This window comes from Pleurodeles waltl, chromosome 7, assembly GCF_031143425.1.
Source record: "Pleurodeles waltl isolate 20211129_DDA chromosome 7, aPleWal1.hap1.20221129, whole genome shotgun sequence".
NCBI classification, from domain to species: Eukaryota; Metazoa; Chordata; class Amphibia; order Caudata; family Salamandridae; genus Pleurodeles; species Pleurodeles waltl.
In genome coordinates this window covers 1,374,361,150-1,374,380,278 of record NC_090446.1, presented here as the reverse complement: position 1 = coordinate 1,374,380,278, position 19,129 = coordinate 1,374,361,150, and the positions used below count along the sequence as shown (strand labels likewise).

The 19,129-nt window shown below is 43.0% G+C and overlaps 1 protein-coding gene across 2 annotated transcripts in view; it reads left to right on the top strand.

Moving 5' to 3' along the window:
* The window catches only part of LOC138246342 (circularly permutated Ras protein 1-like), a 214,958-nt gene extending 196,865 nt beyond the window's left edge, over positions 1 to 18,093 (top strand). The window contains exons 18-21 of one of the 2 annotated variants that reach the window (XM_069200855.1): positions 6,003 to 6,143; positions 9,927 to 10,023; positions 10,365 to 10,415; positions 16,879 to 18,093. In XM_069200855.1, the coding sequence (XP_069056956.1) occupies positions 6,003 to 6,143; positions 9,927 to 10,023; positions 10,365 to 10,415; positions 16,879 to 16,971 (382 nt within the window). In that variant the 3' untranslated portion in view covers positions 16,972 to 18,093. The remainder of the gene's footprint in view (positions 1 to 6,002; positions 6,144 to 9,926; positions 10,024 to 10,364; positions 10,416 to 16,878) is intronic. The other variant, XM_069200856.1, reaches the window with a different exon arrangement.
* The last annotated feature ends 1,036 nt before the right edge of the window (positions 18,094 to 19,129 follow it).

Sequence of the window (19,129 nt, the reverse complement as noted above, 5' to 3'; positions counted from 1 at the left end):
ATGCAAAACTGAAGCAGGAGAGATTTGTACTGAAAGAGAAAAAACTGTTTGACATAATCACTAAAACTAAACGTCCACACTTTAATTGCCATAGTATTCGGTTCATTGTTTATCCCGTGAACTACAGCACGCCGTGACTTACTTGATTATATATTAGGATTCCTGCAGTTATATACCGTGATGTGATAAATAATTGCGTTCACCATACAAGATTGCCTAGACCACGATAAGAGTACCATTGAACACAGGCCGTAACTGACTTTAAGCCCTGATGAAGTCCGTGAGAGGGATCTCTCATTGGACGAAACACGTGTTGGCTGTGGTGGCTAATTGTATATGATTTTCAAGGATATTTCTCTATTATGATTGAACTGCTTCAAGAAATAAATCTATCCTGAACCAGATCTTGGCGTGATTGCCTTCCATACAGAGGATCTATTACATCATCATACTCTTAAATTTTATTTCATGAGTGCTCTGACAGCTGTTTGTTGGTACTGTCAGTTTCCTTGGAAACATTGGAGGAGTCAGGAAGATCCTCCTGTCAGGAGCATCATGACATAACTGTTTTGTGAACTTGATTACATGGACTTACTGTGAGCGCCCGTTACCTATGACCTACTTCCTAGCGGCTATTTTCTATTTTCCATAGTAAGAGTTTTGTCCAACCAGCCACTACAAAACAGGTTACAATAAACAACTTTTGCAAGCACATAGAGGGATGGATGTAGCAAAAGAAAGGGGTGAATATATCAAGGACATTCTGTTGCATGATCTTCTTCCAACAAACGCATTATTTGATAGAGATGCTGCAACCAAGCCAGTGAAGCACAAACTCATACTTGAGCTCGAAAAAAAACTTTCACCTGAAGAGTTTCAATTTGAAAAGGTGTTGTCATTGAAAACTGCTGTTGTGGACTATATGTTGCAACTGTCCATGCGCCATATTGTTCAAGAACTTACAGCAAATTGGAGTAGCTAACCTTCATGTTGTGCAGCATCTTGAGTGGGCTGTTTGAAATGGTTCCAATTGAGTCATTGTACAGTCAAATTAAACAGCTGTTATTATTGTGGTACTTAGATTTGTTGCAATGTTCATACGTCAAGGATTGTCACAGTTATGGATACATTATGGAACAGGAGATAAAAGACACTTAATCCCGCTTCATATTCTGTACAAGAATCTTGACCCAGAGATGCCCAGTGTTCTTAACAAGGCACATATTCTTACGAGTGAAGACAGTGTGAGCAAATTGGAACAAAGCTTAGAGCTTTAACTGCTGAACCTGTGAAGTTTCTAATAGGATTTGCTGAGACAGAAGAAGAATGTGATTTTAAATGTGTAGAAAAATACCTTGTGCGTGTGTGGAAAATGAGTTCTGACTGTCACACATTTGACGATCTTTGGTACAGTGAGTTCAAGATATCAGTCCCGCTAAATGACCTTCCACCGATGTCATATTCTATGTGTGGACACATTAAAAGAGCGTTCTACTTGATCAGAAGATGATTTGGATCATGCATATGTAGAGAAAGCTCCGTGTGAGTTTGGTTAGTAAGATATTGATGGGGTGCTAAACATTTCTAATGCCTTTACCCACAGAACTTACAAGTACTTGCAAAACCTGTGCTACAAAAAGATGTCCCTGTCGATATGCTCTTTTCAAATGTTCAATATTCTGCAAATGTACCATGAGTGACTGCCAAACCAAACAAATAAAGTGAACTATGACAATGTGTCTAAAACAGGAGCGATAAACATAATTTTTTCATATTCAGATCATAAACATTGTTTGATGTTTACATAAAAGGATTAAAAACCATTTTTATTGGTTTCTTTTCAATATATGTCTCTTCTTCCTCTATTATAGCCGCCATTTTGGAAAATGGTGGAAGGGTTGCAAAAGGAGTTATTTTCTATCTCTCTAAGACTACTTGACCACCAAAATGAAGTACATAGGTCTCATGGTTTGTGAAATACTACATCATCACTGCAACACATCCGCCATTTTTAAAAATGTCGTCCAGAGAAATTTGGCTTCAATCAGCAATGTCTACCCAAGTTAAATTACTTCTCTAATGATCCAAAAACACAAATAAAAAATGAAAATCTCTGGACAATAATTTTTTTATGGAGGCACATCAGAGGGCCGGGATTAATTAGTACAATTCCTTTTGTGACTCACAAATTGAGAGTCACAAAAATTCCCAATTTGCGAATTGCAAAAGGAAATGGTCATACATCTGTCCCATAGGCTTAAGTGAAAAAAGTTAAACTTGTCCTCAATTACTTCAATCAATCAGTGTTTGTAAAGCATGGCTACTCACCTGTGAGGTTCTCAAGGCACTGGGAAGGAGGGGGCCTCATCGGAAGAGCCACGTCTTGATGTTCTTCCTGAAGATGGTGAGTGATGGGCTTTGTCTGAGGTTCCAGCTCTTTGCTGCAATGTAGGTGAATTTCGTCCTCCGATGGTGGTTTTACTGATGCGAGGGATGGTGGCCAGGGCCAGCTGGGTGGAGAGGAGGAATCTGGCGGGGGTGTGGAAGGAGATGCGATGGTTCAGGTAGGCTGGTCCTGCATTGTGTATGGCTTTGTACGTGTGGGTAAGTAGCTTGAAGGTGATTTGTTTCTCAAACGGGAGCCAGTGGAGGGTCCTCAGGTGTTGGGAGATATGTTCTCGGCATGGGAGGTCCAGGATGAGTCCGGCGGTGGCTTTCTGGATGAGTTGTAGTTTTTTTATTTTTCTAGTCGAGGTGCTGGCATAGAGGGTATTGCCGTAGTCGAGCTTGCTTGTGACTAAGGCATGGGTGACTGTCCTGCGGCAGTCTGCTGGAATCCATCTGAAGATTTTCAGAAGTTTGCGGAGTGTGTGCCAGCAGGAGGAGGTAACTAAGTTTATCTGGCGGGTCATGGATAGGGAGGAGTCGAGGATGATGCCTAGGTTGCGGGCGTGCCCAGGCGGGGGCACTGAGGGATGTGGGCCACTAGGAGTGGTCCCAAGCTGAGGTAGAGTTGCCGAAGATGATGAGCTCATTCTTGTCAGAGTTGAGCTTGAGGCAGCTTTCTCTCATTCAGGTGGCGATGGCTTCCATGCCTGAGTGGAAGTTCCTTTTGCCAGTGGCTGGGTCTTTGGCGAGGGAAATTATGAGTTTTGTGTCATTGGCATATGACACAATATTCATTCCGTGGCTATTGACGATGGCTGTGAGAGGGGCCATGCATACGTTGAACAGTGTGGGACTCAGTGAGGATCCTTGGGGGACTCCGCAGTTGACTCCTGTGGGTCTTGATGTTTAGGGTGGGAGTCTGACCCTCTGAGTTCCCCCGGAGAGAAAGGAGTGGATCCATTCCAGGGCTCTTCTGCAGATTACTATGTTGTGGAGTCCGTGTTGAAGGCTGCTGAGAGGTCAAGGAGTATGAGCGCTGCGGTGTGGCTGCAGTCTAAGAGTGATCAGATGTCATCAGTGGCTACCAGGAGGGCTGTCTCCCTGCTGTGGTTGCTGCAGAAACCGGACTGGGAGCTGTCCAGTTGTTGGCCTCGATGAAATTCCGTAGTTGTGCGTTGATTGCTTTCTCCAGTACTTTGGCGGGGTAGGATAGCAGTGAGATGGGCCAGAAATTCTTTAGTTCTGAACTACTTAGCCTGATCCCCAAGCTTTGGTCCCCAGATTTCACTACCATTGGAAAAGAGTATGTGTTTATGTTTGAGGGGTAGGTATAAAACACAAATTTAGCTGTGAAGTACCTATGAGCTGGACACGTGATGGGGGAGAGGGAACACAATTTGAAACATATAAAATATGTTTACAATTTGGGGAGGCCTTTTTGCAGTCATCCATGTAGGGGTATGACTCCATGAGGAAACTTGATACAGCACAACATTGACCTCACTGAGGTATCCCAGAGATTCTGATCCAAATACATAAATGTACAAAAAACATGATGTCTACGTTTTCCCCTTTTTTCAGAATTAATGATCTTGCCCAACTAAGAGTATTTATGTCCTGATGATGGTCCATTCAGCTTCCCTGACTAAAATGCCATCAACGCTTCTGACAATTGGAACAGAATAATATTTGTCATATAGATAGTTTATTGGAATGATCTGTACCTATTACAAGAACTATTGGATTGATCCTTTATCCTTTTTTTTTTACCTTGTGCAGTTTCTCTATATTTTCACTCTGTGATCATATGAGCACTGAGCACTGATCATGCAACACAGCTCAGCAAGTTGTCTTGCAGCGTTGCTTGACTTGTTAGTAAATCTGGCCCTTAGAAGCAATCAGATTCAAGTTTTAGATACACTGTAGATGATTGAAAGGACAGAATTACAGCAATCAAGTCTTGAGGAAATAGGTGCCAAGCCTACAGGTTTGTGGGAGGGCAGCACAAAGCAAGGTAATATCTTGCAAAATTAAGAAAACTTCACGTGCGGCTGGAAAGAGAGTTTGTGGTCAACTATGATTGCTATCTTACATGCATGGTTGACTAAAGAGTGTGCATCTTTTTTTGTTAGAAGGCAACCATGCTTCAATGTTGGGAGGTGGAGTCCTCCAGAAGATCTTCTTAGTTTTGTTAGAATTAAGTTTTAGTTAGTTAGTTGCAATCCACAACTGATGTGTGAGGGAGAGAAGGCCAGTTAAATGCCATTGGTGCAACTGTAAAAACCTACTCTGTTATCCTTAATAAGATCTGCAACTGGTCCAAGGAAACAATTGAACAAAAAAACTCTCAGTACTGAACTCTAGGGAAATCCATAAGATACTGAGGCAAAAGAAAGGTTGCAAGGCTAAGAGGGTCACTGCTTGTGTGCACCCCTCTATAAAAGATTCAAGCTAATTCATGGTTAAGTCCGAAGCCGGGTTGTGCCTCATCTAAAATTCCATTATTTTTTCTCTGTAGATTCTGTAGTTCTGGAGCAATACAGAAGCAATAAAACTGGGTGATAGTTGCGTAAAGTTTGAGAGTCAGAATTTGTTTATTTTTTAATAAATGGTATAATATGGTTTATTTCCATACTGCAGGGGCAAAGGTGCCTTTGACAGTATGAAAGAGTCCAGGTGCACGTAGGTCAATGAAGGAGCCAGTATTATGAGTAGAAATTTTGAAGAATAAAGAGTCTATACTCATGAGAGAACATGAAGACAATGTTGTTTCTTTTGTAGAGTGGAGTATTACTAAAGTTAACCAAGGATTCATAAGAGTAGTTTTGGGAATGAGTTATAGATGGCTTCAAATTTTGAGGAACAATAGTCAACCATTTCCTTACACAAAGTAGTGGAGGTATGTGGATGAGAAATTGTTATTCACATTCATCCCTTGCTCTTCCAAAGGGAATTGCTCAAGTTTTGCATGTGATGTGCTCCAGCGCTTATTTTTGGGGATTGGGACTTAGTTTTCTTTGTAGGTCTTCGGCCCAGAAGAGATGAAGAGAGAAAAGTGATAAAGAAGAAGCAATAGAAAGATAGGAACACTTTGAAAAGGGAGAAGAAAGCAGGGACCTAAAAGAATCTGTGAGAGTGAGATAAAGAGTCAGAAAGTGTAGCTTGCTGGATAAACGAGGCATGAAGTCAAATCACATCTAGACAGCGTTAAAATTCAGCAATCCTGTCATTCAAGAGCACTGGGAGCAGGCCCCTGACTTTGGAATCCTATGCTTTGCTGCTTCTAGACCCATACCGACACTCTCTGCTACTGGCATGCTAGACTGTCTAGTATTGCCTTACCAGAGACTTACCCTTCTAGTCTTCTCTACTTCTTGAGTAGTTGCTTCTTGCCGGCTTCAGTCAACTTTTCCAAGTTCAGCTTTACAGCACCACAGTCTCGCTACTTGCATCTTTCTGTATCTCTAGAAACCTCTATGAACACCTTGCACCCAAATGTGTGGACAGACAGTTCAGCTGCTGTCTTGTCCAAGGGAAGTGGCGGTGGTGAAGTGTAGCTTCTAGTTTTAGTACTGAACTCACCTTTTTCACATGCCTTTTACATCTACTTCCAGCTCTGCTGCCCTGGATACCATTGACGTGGCTGTACTGCAGACACACAGTGCTCAGGTGAGCGCTCGCCTAGCCATGGAAGGACGGGTGGAGGAGGCCAGGGACCTCGCCCTTGCACAGAAACAGCTCATCGAGCAAGTCATGTGAGTGTCAACAAAGAAGGGTGTCCTAAAGACCACGTGTAGCTGAATGAGCCCAGGGACCCTGGCTGCAGTTTGATGTCCCATGCAGAATTTATGATTATCTCGTCATGCGACCTCCTCATCAGAGTCATTATGCTATGAGCTGCACCCTCTGCATCAGTTAAATTATCAGCCACCCCACATAAAGTTTCTTATTTTTTAGCGTAAGACAATCCCTTCCATAGGAAGTAAAAGGGATTGTCCCTCACCAATCTTCCTGATTTCTCCAAATACAGAAATGTAAACAAAATCCAATCCTGTGACAAAATATTTAGGGATTGGAGGGCTGGGCAGCTATAAGTGTCATGAGGAGGACTAGGATTCAGAGTAGTGAAGATTAATGAAGAATAATGGATGCTAGGTGTCTGTCTATGTCCCCTGCTTCAATGTGAGATATAGTGCTTAGCACATTCCCCTAGAGTTCCTCGAATTTCAAGCATGCCCACACTATCTACTAGAAGCACGCTTCCTGTGTAAAGGTATACATCATTGCCAATTTTGGCTCAAATGTGTTCAGTGGTTATGGCTGTATCTGCGAGCAAAATTTCCTGTGGGAGCTAAAACAAAAAAAAAACATATTTTTCACTCCTGCCTCCACCTCTAAACGTTTTTCCCCCTGCGCAGATCTGCACACAAAAATGGCTGTCCTGATATTAGCTGACTATGCCAAGCGATGGCCAGATTTGGTTCAAATTCGTCCATGGGGTCAAAAGTTATATGCAAATCAAAAATGCCTTTTCAATGGAAAGTACTGCACAACCATAACTACAAAGTGATAGTTTCCAGTGTGTAATATATTCACTGAAAATACCCCAGTTAAAACCAGAGTTATGGTTCTTGTTCAAACATGTAAAACCATTGAAATTCACCAGTTATGCTTTATAGTGCACACAATGCACACCGTATCTAATGTTAGCAGCCATGATTTTCTCTAGCTAAACTGACTTTTTTTCCTCTGCCGTTGGCAAATGACTGTTTTTGAGCATGGAGAGCACAAAACAGGCAATATACGGGGCTCTACAGAAACCATAATTTGTCCTGTATCAGGCGTGACTAGCTCATCATGTATCGCATTTTGCCTTGTTAATATTTTGAATCTGTGTAGTCTCTTCACACATATTTACACAGAATTTCAGTTGCAATTGGAATACCTGACCATTGCTCTGTGTGCTCTGCAGAGAGCCCACCTCACTGACAGGCACTGTGAGAAGCTCCCACTTCCTTAGGCTCAGTACCACAGCTCTCAATCACGGCCTGTCATAAACACTCAGTTCAAAGTATGCACTACATAAGGGTAATATGATGATAAAACAAATCACAGAAACAACATGATGGAAATAGGTAACACTTCTAGGGATTGCAAGATTAAGTATGTGAAAGAGTCCCTTCCTAATTGCAAGATGCAGGGGGGTGTATGATTCTTTTGTTACCGCAATTGCAGTCGTAAAACAATCACAGTTACCACCAATTTTAAATTGGTGGTAACCCATTCACAAACGGGAAGGGGTCCCCACGGGGCCCCTTCCCCTTTGTGAATGGATGTGAAAATATTTTTTCAGAGCAGGCAGTGGTCCCACGGAATGCTGCCTGCTCTGAAAAAATGAAAAAAAAAAACCTTTTTTTTGTTGGAAATGCATCCTGTTTTGCTTTCAGCAAAACGGGCTGCATAAAAAAAATTAAAAAAAACATATTTATTTAAAAGCAGTCACAGACATGGTGGTCTGCTGTCCCCAGCAGACCACCATCCCTTCAGTGCAGCCATTCCCAAAGGGGCCTCAAATTGCAACCTACCTAATGAATATTAATGAGGTAGGTTATTTGCGACCCAATTGGGATCACAAACAGTGTGAGGTACACTGTTGTACATTAGGTTTTGCTCTGGGTCATACATCTGGCCCTAAATCACTAGCATAAATTACCTTAATGTTTTTAACATTCATTGTTCAGAAATCAATCAGTGTTTTTGGCATTAATGTTAAGGGCATGAATACAGGGCCTGCCAGGGATGTGATTCAGTGTCTTTTTTAATTCCATATGACCCCAGAATTATGCAACCACAAATTTCTAGAATGCTGCAGCGTCTGTCTTTAAAATCAAAACATGTCCAGAGTGGGACTAAAAAAAGAATTGTAGAACCAATGCACCGATCAAGCTAAATAAATTAGGACCTTAAAAAGTACCACATATGTGTCCCATATTCCAGCCATTCATACTCATACCATTTAAGCATTTTTGACATTGTCCTGATATTCCACAAATCGGGACACTATGGGGCATATTTACAAGCCCCTAGCGCCACTGGAGCGTCACTTTTTGTGACACTGTGCCCTGCGCCAGATTTACAAGGCGGTGTTAAGCCACTTTTTGTGGCTAACGCCATCTTGAAATATAGTGGCGTGCAACAGGTGTTGCTGTAGGCATACCCTTGCAACACACATTGCTTTTTGCCACTACCCCAGATTTACAAGGTAACGTAAATCTGAGGCAGTGCCAAAAACTAACGCCACCGAGAGGTGGCCTCAGCATGGCGCAACGAGGTGACATACTTTTATTTCTCCTCGTTTTTGCTTTTTCTATGTGTGCTGCATTCTGCAGCACACATAGAAAGAGGAAAAGGCCATTAATGATTGTCTATGTGCAGGAAGGTGGCCATTCCTGCACATAAACAATCATTAAATAATGACAATTTGCTGCTTCTGTGTGTGCTGCATTCTGCAGAAATCACCATTATTGATTGTTTATGTGCAGGAAGGGATACCTTCCTGTGCATAGACAATCATCCCTGCAACGCAGGCACCCTTGCACTATGGTGCAAGGGTGGCTGCATTTGTGCTAGGCATCTAAATTTAACGCCAGCGCTAGGGGAAACACAGGGGTACGCCATATTTTTGAATCCCTGCGTTTCTGAAGTGATGCAGCGCTGCAAATTTTGGCGCAGCACTTCGCCACTTCCTTGTAAATATGCCCCTGTATGTACATATTTCTCCCTTCACGCTTGACTCTCCCAAATGTCTATATATATTTGGAACAACTTCGCCAGGAAGCAAAAGCCCTGCACGACGTTTGGATCAACCTTGCTGGGGAACAAATACAGCAGCTCCAGATCTAAAAGGGCCAGGAACCTACAGCCACGGCCTGGGTTGTTACAGTGGGGGAGGTCAGCATGACCAGGCATTTCAACACAATATACCTAATATAAGTTTAGTATGCACATTTACCATTACTGAGGAGAAGGCATCAAATCTCACTTACCATGCTTGCATCCAATTCTACCCTGCGACAAATGGGAAAGGGTGGGGTCTGTGTCTTTGAATTACGTCTGGCCCCATGTAGGGGTGCAAGCTTGCAACACCCAAAACCATGTATGAATAGTCATTTTCTGTGGATTGGATTAGAATGTATTTTTCAGTATCAACTGAAGTGTGTTTAATAATCCACATATGCTTTTGTGGCTTTTTGAGCCTGGATGTGTTAGAGGCTTGGATGAGAGAATCTCAGCAGTGTCTCCCGTATAGGTTTCTGGTGGTTGAATGAAAAAGATCCCAGGGAAATTTTACAGCAGGTTCCCTTGAGGGTTGTAAGACCATAATCACTGAATCTACTTAGATGAGTTACATAGGTGTGTTTTGCTATTTCTCAGTCTTTTTCTGTTCTGCCTTGCCCTGACTATCTGTCTTTCCCTACCATCCTCTGTCCTTGTTTTCTGTTTATATACCTGACCCTCACATGATTTCATTTCCGCAGGAGCACCCACACTGATGTGGACCGAGACGATGCATACGAAGAGTGGGAAAGCGCCATGGCTCCCATCTACGAAGACCTGGAAGCCTACAGGGCTAAGGTGTGAGGGCCAGCAAGTGTGAATGATACCAAGAGCTGCTCTGTAGAACATGAAGGACTGTCCTATAGAGAAATAAGGAGAGTACCTAACAAGTGGTTGATTGCCTGACAATGTCAGATGCATGTCAGTATCAAGGCTGTGTCTGACATAGACCTGACTCCGACTTGGCTCTTTCCCCTTACACCAGATCTCCTGATACCTGTAGAGGTCAGGTCACCACTGCATAGGGTCTGAGCACCCTTAGGTCTCACTCCAGTAGGTGCAAGGTCCAGGTTGTAGCTATGGGTCTGGGGTCTCATGTCATTTCTCTACTGTTACATGATGATTTGTGTGTTTTTTAGGGTAAAGCCAGCAGCAGAGATCCCCAGGATGACCCCACCGCTGGATCGAAGGTGAGAGAGACACAGATTGATAGCGAGTGAAAGAGTGTACGTGTGAGTGTTACGTTTGTAAAAAAGTTAGGGGCTTACTAACAGTGTATCCCATTTCGACATCAACTCTGAGGATCCCGTGAAAAGTACCCATACTGGAGGTTATAGTATGGTGTAAGATGCAGCAGGCAGTGTTTATCTCGATTCGAGGCAGTGGGTGATGGAGGTGTGCACACAGTGTGCGATGGAGTTGTTTTCAGTGTGATCACAATGTAACGCTGAATCCGGGTGTCTGCACATTGTGAGTTGAAGAGTGGCTGCATAGTTTCGCAAACAATCTGAGGTAGTTTAAAAGTTACACTGTTGTTTTTTTTCAAGAGCTGCTTTGGGTTTCAGCTGTGCACACTGAGATATATTGTGATGGTGGAGTAATTGTGTGTGCACTGCAGCATTGTCTTTTATTTTGTACTTCAATTGCACACGTCTTCCATCAGGTTTCTTGCAGGCTAGGGGTTAGTCTAGGGAATGCAGCGTGCCAGTTACTACCTGTATTCATTTCCCCTGCGTGAGAGTCGGCCTATGTTCGAGCCTGGTCGTGTTTAAGTATCCCCGTGCCTCTGTCTCGGTTTCTGTGCCCCCTTCCCCCGTGCCATGTTATGTGTTCCTCTGTCTGCGCCTTAAAGTAACTCCTTGTGCCCCCTCCGCCCAGTGATATGCGAAGATTGGGTCTCCATATCACTTTACGTGCCCTCGAGAACGTCAGTTCAGCAAAATGCCAGGGAGTAGCGGAAGTGACATCACGTGCCCTTTGATCTTCAGTTTCAATCTCGCACACGTTTACACATAAACACATTCGCAAACACTCCCTCTCATGTAAACACACACAACATATATTTCAACGCATTTATTTTCACTTACACCAGCTGTCAGGGAAGGTCATATTCCAGCTAATTGTACTCCATGTTTTATTTCACTAACGGTGAAAAATTAAACATTATTATTAGTGTAATACAAAATGGACGTTGGTTTAGACTCCACTCTTTTTGCTTCCCCTCAATTTTTTATTACACTAATAGTGAATAATGTTCCGTTATTCACTATTAGTGTAATAAAAAAATGAAAAAACAGAGTGGAGGCCCAGCCGACGTCCTTACCGACGAGCTGCCGCTGTGTTCCCTGCACTGATTTTGCCACCTCTGAGGCGAGGGCCCCTCCTTTGCCTCAAAGTGTTGTCCTGCTTCTCTGTTTGGTGTTTATGTCTCACAGTGTTCCCTTGTGTCTCCTGCTGTTCCAGTGTCTCCTTGTGTTCCCAAGTGTCTCCCAGTGTTCCCATGTGTTTCCCGGTAGTCCCTTGTGTTTCCCGGTGGTCTGTTGTGTCTCCCAGTGTTCCCATGTGTTTCCCGGTAGTCCCTTGTGTTTCCCAATAGTCCCTTGTGTCTCCCAGTATTCCTGTGTCTCTAAGTGTTTCCATGTGTGGTGGTCCCTTGTGCCTTCAAGTGCTCCCTTGTCTCAGGGTGTCCCCTTGTGTCACCCAGTGTTCCTGTGTACAGGGAGTGCAGAATTATTAGGCAAATGAGTATTTTGACCACATCATCCTCTTTATGCATGTTGTCTTACTCCAAGCTGTATAGGCTCGAAAGCCTACTACCAATTAAGCATATTAGGTGATGTGCATCTCTGTAATGAGAAGGGGTGTGGTCTAATGACATCAACACCCTATATCAGGTGTGCATAATTATTAGGCAACTTCCTTTCCTTTGGCAAAATGGGTCAAAAGAAGGACTTGACAGGCTCAGAAAAGTCAAAAATAGTGAGATATCTTGCAGAGGGATGCAGCACTCTTAAAATTGCAAAGCTTCTGAAGCGTGATCATCGAACAATCAAGCGTTTCATTCAAAATAGTCAACAGGGTCGCAAGAAGCGTGTGGAAAAACCAAGGCGCAAAATAACTGCCCATGAACTGAGAAAAGTCAAGCGTGCAGCTGCCACGATGCCACTTGCCACCAGTTTGGCCATATTTCAGAGCTGCAACATCACTGGAGTGCCCAAAAGCACAAGGTGTGCAATACTCAGAGACATGGCCAAGGTAAGAAAGGCTGAAAGACGACCACCACTGAACAAGACACACAAGCTGAAACGTCAAGACTGGGCCAAGAAATATCTCAAGACTGATTTTTCTAAGGTTTTATGGACTGATGAAATGAGAGTGAGTCTTGATGGGCCAGGTGGATGGGCCCGTGGCTGGATTGGTAAAGGGCAGAGAGCTCCAGTCCGACTCAGACGCCAGCAAGGTGGAGGTGGAGTACTGGTTTGGGCTGGTATCATCAAAGATGAGCTTGTGGGGCCTTTTCGGGTTGAGGATGGAGTCAAGCTCAACTCCCAGTCCTACTGCCAGTTCCTGGAAGACACCTTCTTCAAGCAGTGGTACAGGAAGAAGTCTGCATCCTTCAAGAAAAACATGATTTTCATGCAGGACAATGCTCCATCACACGCGTCCAAGTACTCCACAGCGTGGCTGGCAAGAAAGGGTATAAAAGAAGGAAATCTAATGACATGGCCTCCTTGTTCACCTGATCTGAACCCCGTTGAGAACCTGTGGTCCATCATCAAATGTGAGATTTACAAGGAGGGAAAACAGTACACCTCTCTGAACAGTGTCTGGGAGGCTGTGGTTGCTGCTGCACGCAATGTTGATGGTGAACAGATCAAAACACTGACAGAATCCATGGATGGCAGGCTTTTGAGTGTCCTTGCAAAGAAAGGTGGCTATATTGGTCACTGATTTGTTTTTGTTTTGTTTTTGAATGTCAGAAATGTATATTTGTGAATGTTGAGATGTTATATTGGTTTCACTGGTAATAATAAATAATTGAAATGGGTATATATTTTTTTTTGTTAAGTTGCCTAATAATTATGCACAGTAATAGTCAGCTGCACACACAGATATCCCCCTAACATAGCTAAAACTAAAAACAAACTAAAAACTACTTCCAAAAATATTCAGCTTTGATATTAATGAGTTTTTTGGGTTCATTGAGAACATGGTTGTTGTTCAATAATAAAATTAATCCTCAAAAATACAACTTGCCTAATAATTCTGCACTCCCTGTATGTCCCAATGTCTGTTTCTCCTAGAATCTTGGATGCAGTTAGGAAAACAAACCTCAAAAGGTGGAAAGCTGAATCAATCTCAGCCTCTGGTAATCACTCACGATTGATTCCAGCCTGTCATTTTTGCACACTATTTATTTATTTGTAAAATTGCATAGCGCTAGTCAGACCCTCAATGTAAATACAAACAATAGGTATCAATGTACACCATTTAATAGACATTAAGTAAAGTATACGGATATGCTTAGGGTACAGGGCAGGCTCCGGATAGATCGTCACTATTACAGTCAACGAGGGAGAGTCATGTGTCACTGTTAATTAAGTTGCTTAGGGGTAGGACAACAAGGTGTGGCATCCGTTAGTTTGGGATGTTTCTTCAAATGGTATTTCGGGTAGTTGATCAAGAGAAGTAGAGGAATCTATAGTCAGGAAGAAAGTACTTAGTAAAGTGGTCAGCGAGAAGATATTCAGAGATTCTTAGGATCTTGAAATCTCTAACCCATCACTATATGATGGTCCAGTTCTGATGGAGGAAGGTGTGAAGATGCAAACTCTAAAATCAATCCCAGAGAAAGATTGATGCAGAACCTTGTTCCTTCTTGAACAATGGCCTTTCCAGGATGAGGGTATCAGCACTTTGAAGCAAGTGAAAGCCCCCAGAGATTACCAGTTTTCTTTGAAAGATGGATCTGTGAAACAACTATTCCAGTTTGAACAAACGTCTTGCCTCAAGGGGGATCCAGTTAAGCTCACGTAGAATTAAGTGATGTGGTCCGATCTTCTTATTCACCAGAGATAAGGCGAACCACGTAGCTGTGGCTGCTTTTTATGGCAAATGCTGACTTTTCCTAATAACTGCCACAACAGTCTGGAGAGGACTAGCTACTGTTTATGTTAAACAGAAGGAATGAAGGACTTAATTCTTATAAGGAGTCTAATTTGATAATGTACACTATGCCATTCCCCATAAAGACTGGCCATAAGAATCACCTTCTTCCTGTCCAATAGGAACTTTCTGAAATAATCTTCTACCTGTAGAATCTTCATCTTTTGAATCTCCTTCACCAGGTAGAGCTAGTGTATCCATCAGTAAAATTGTAAATTGTTCGTCCAGTCTAAACTGGCAAATAAGGTTCCCTATATATGAGGCCACAAGCAACCCCAGACTGGCATCAGTCTATTTATATTTTATCAATTTTGGATATCTTGATTACAGTGAGCACAAGGTTTATGTTTAGGAGTACCTGTCACACTTAGCGTGTCACACTGAGGAAAACATATAGATAATCGATGGAATGCTTGACTTAATCTTAGCCATTGTTAATTACTTGGACTGCTCACTATGTCATGGAAGACAGAGCCCCGCCATATGCAAATTAGTCTTAATCCTGCTCCAATAGGGAAAGCCCGCCAGAAATTCTTTGACAGGCGCCTTCAGATGGGAATACAAGCCACATCAGAATGGTTTAAGCCTATTTAGGCCTTATCAGTGAGCTATAGGTCATATGGCATAGTAACCATGGGGCCCATCCAGTGGGTAAATGTGCAATAGGTGTACTTGTGGTGGTTTCAGGTTCAATTGGTCCAGATGCAAATGATGCAGATTTGGTGGATGCAGGCTTGGCGACTCGGGGGCAGTGGGTGAAGTGCAGTGGTTGAAGATGCAGTGGTTGTAAGTATATTGGACCCTCTCTAACTCCATCTCTGAGAACATAATCAGATGATTATAGCAGATGGTTTAGGTAAAAATCTCCAGTTGGGTGAGTCAGGTCCTCAGTATCATCAGCATCTTTTTTGTCCCTGGCCCTCATCATCCCTGGGTGTCGAGTTAATGAGGGTCAGCAGGGAAGGATTGGACTGATGTCAGAGGAGGTTCGCTGGCTGGGTCTTTTAAGATAGGGGTTCTGGCCCTAGTCTCTTTCAAGGTTTAACAGGCCCATACATGGTCTCAGAGGCACCCAAGCTTTGCTGATTTAGAATAATGTTTGGACCATCGAGGTTGGATGGTCTGGAAAGGGCCTACAAGAGTGTTTGTGTGAGAGGTCAGAAAACCTTTTAGCAGCCATTGCTTCAGAAGATGCTAGGGGTAGGTAATAATATTTGAGAAACAGCAGGACCAGAAGCCCTGTTAGCGGGCCTGGGGAGAGAGGGGTAAGAGTACAAGGAGGGTTCCAGACCGGAGGAATAGCCTCAAAAGTCGGGTGCACCCTCCATCAGCCAGTCCCTACTAGCCACGGTAACATTTTAAGTAAGCTGGGACAATGTTGAAAGAGTATCAGAGGAAAATAGAAGGGACGAGAAAGGAAAGAGCAAAGCAAAGAATACCAATTGATGGCCAGATGTGATCAGCTGATAACTCCTTGTCAACTCCTGTCAGCTGTGGGCAGAGGGATACTGAGGGAGGCTTGTCTTGGGATGGACAAGAAGAGCCAGGGGCCATATACAAATGCATTCTGATAGGGGGTGTTTTTTTGTGTTGCACATTGTACTGTTTGCATGGCCAATGATCTGACTGCTGGCATTATTAAAGGCATAAACAATTGCCTAACTGCTTGCAATGATCGCATGCCCAGTTACATTCCTGTATGCTTGCAGGACCAAGTGCATGACAGATACATGATCATCTGCATGCCAGCGTCTCTTTTACGTAAGCTCCTTTCACCTATAGCTTATGCATCGGTGCAGTGACAAAGAGAAGATAATAAAGCAGATTCACATGCAACCCACTTATACTACTGCTATAGGCTGATCAGGAGTAGAAGCAGTATATAAATGCAATTACAATCCAGTACACTCATACACAAGAGATGTATAGCTGTGATGGTTTAGAATTGCACAGTATGCTGCAGGATCCAGGTATTGTACATACACTCCTTGCTGAAGAGTTCTGAGTTTGTTTTGCAAACAGTGTTGTGTGTATAGCAAGAAGCAAAGTTGGTTGTGGATGTGTACACTGAGGTGAATAGCTGTGTTATTGTTGATGCAGATTCTGTCCTCCGGGGGCAGTGTGTGATGTAGTTTTTTGTTTGGACTGTGCACAGTTTGATGTGTAGTTGCTTCTATTGCGTTATGAAGGATGCAGAATGTTGGTGGTTTGTCCGCATTGTGAGATACAGAGTGGGGCGGGATTGAATTGTGTAGAGTGGTGCAGGCTCTTGGGAGTTTTTTTAAACTAAAATGTTGTGCTGAAGTGTGTGGGACAGCAGAAAGCAAAATGAAGTGTATTTACTATAGAATGAAAAGGCCCTTGGGTGCAGTGCAAAATTGTGTTGCGCCAAATGAGCGCCTGTGTAGTCGTTAGTGAGTATACACCGCAGTGTTTTGCACCCACAGTGTCATACACACTTTAACACAAAGTGTGATCTCTCTACAGACCTTCTCTGATGAGATGGCCTCCATGATGTTCCACCTGAAGCACGCCAAGCAGCAGCTGCTCCGGAAGCTCAAACCAACGCATGCAGTGTGACGTGGACAGGAGAAGGACCCGAAAAAAGTGACCTCATGGGGGATCTCAAATTAAGGAGCAGATCTGCGCCATGGTCCTCTGTTAGTGTGCACTATTCCATGAGCAGGATCTCAGCACCCATATATATGATGCAGCAAGCTCCAGAAGATAGTGGACCCAGTGCTCTCAGGACCATTTGCAAACTCTAAATACCTCGGTTTATGCCAATGTTCAATATGTGTTGCCCTACCCAGGGGCGATTTAAAGATTGCATATGATGTAATACTGAGGTCAGGTTTCATTAGCCATCAGAACCTGCAAAGCAGCTGTGACACATTGTGAGAATACCTTTTGGTCACAAGACTGACCATCTGGAGTTATGATTAATATACATTGATAGATCCAATAGATACAACGACAAAGCTTATAGGCCTGGCTTTTTGTTGGGGTAAGTGTTTGGAGCTAGTTTGGTGGCATAGTGTGTTGTTATCAGTTGTCCAAGAAAGAAAATGCCATAATGAAGCAATCTTTTGGGCTACAACAATATGGAAGCTGGGTGTACAGCCCCTTTGTTGAACAGACTTCTTTAGCAGAGTTAAGTGAATAATATTATAAAAATGAATCAGTAGATGAAGTTTGCATTACAAGTGTTGAACTTAAAAGGAATACAAAACCAAAATATGAATAATATATATTTTATGACAATGGGCAAATATTTTCAGTGTAGCTTTGAGAAAGCTTATGTGTGCACGTCTTTACTATGTGAACCACTGTAATTTCAGCAACTGTATCAAGACAGCAAAGTAAAACAAGTGGTATTGTAAAATTAATTAGTGACTGGCCTCAGCCTGCCAAAAAAACAAACACGATGTCTTTCCTTAACAAAAAAAGCCCATAAGACAACATTTAAAATGTCATCATTTTGGCAACATAGAAACATCAAAGAATGTGCAGTGACTCTGAATTATAACCTATAGGCCACCATGTTGCTTTTGCACTATAACAAAACGACAGCTTGAGCACCACCCAGAAGACAAGTGGGACAGTTTAACATTTCACAATATGATGTACAGCCCCTCAGCACCCTTGTGTTGCTAGGGAACATCCATGAAAAACTCAATAAAGTTGAAGTTGGCTGCTACTAAGCCCATTCTCTCTGTAGTATTTCTTTCATGTACATTTTAGGGTCGAGCTGGTAAGTGCTCTAGCCTGTAGTAATCCCTCTGTGAGATTTTAGCCACGCCCATCAGTTTCGTTGGTTCGTGGGCTTGCCTTTTAAAATTCGCTTGACTTCATTTGTGAAAGGCATGCATACATCATGCCTTTTCCGGTGTTTAGCCGTCCCTGAGCACACCGACCAACTACTGAAAACATACAAGGCTCCATGTTTTCTGCATGGCTTCTGGACTACTTTTTCTGTTTATTTCGTACGCAGCACAATCTCGCTGGGCAGTAAACGGGCGCTTTGTATGACATCGACCCCGTTACATGGATAATTTCATAACTGCCGATAGGTTTTATTGCGAGAGAACTTCTGTTTCGTTTTGTCTTTCCTTCGTGCTTACTGCTCATGCCGAGGCGCTTTAAATCGCTTAGGTAAAACTGTTTTACTTTTCATTTTCAATTTATGTGGCAAGAAAAGTCCGGTTAGGACTCTACAATGCTGTTAACTAAGTTGAGCAAATGTGAGACCCATTGCATTGAAAATGCTTGTTAAAGTATTGGTAGCATGAGCTCTCCCAGACACATACAGCGCCTGACCCCCAAATCCCTTCTAAGAAGCAATATAAACAGGAGACTATCTGGAACCAAAAAACAAAAGAATACGGTGATAAGCTAGCTGACATCATGTGGTCCTGTGACTTTCCTCTAATTCTCCTTGTTCAGGGCTTCCTCAACCTTAGTGAAGAGTGCCTGAAAACACTGGCTCTGTCACATGCAGGGCCATGAACCATATTCCTCTAACTTCACATTCAAATCCAACTACTAGGGGCCGTATTTATACTCTGGTTGCGCCGAATTTGCGTAGTTTTTTTCGACGCAAATTCGGCGCTAAACTAACGCCAACTAACGCCATATTTATACTATGGCGTTAGAGGCGTCTAGCGCCAAAGTTCCCGGAATGTGCGTCATTTTTTAGCGTGAACCCCTTCCTTGCGTTAATGATATGCAAGGGAGG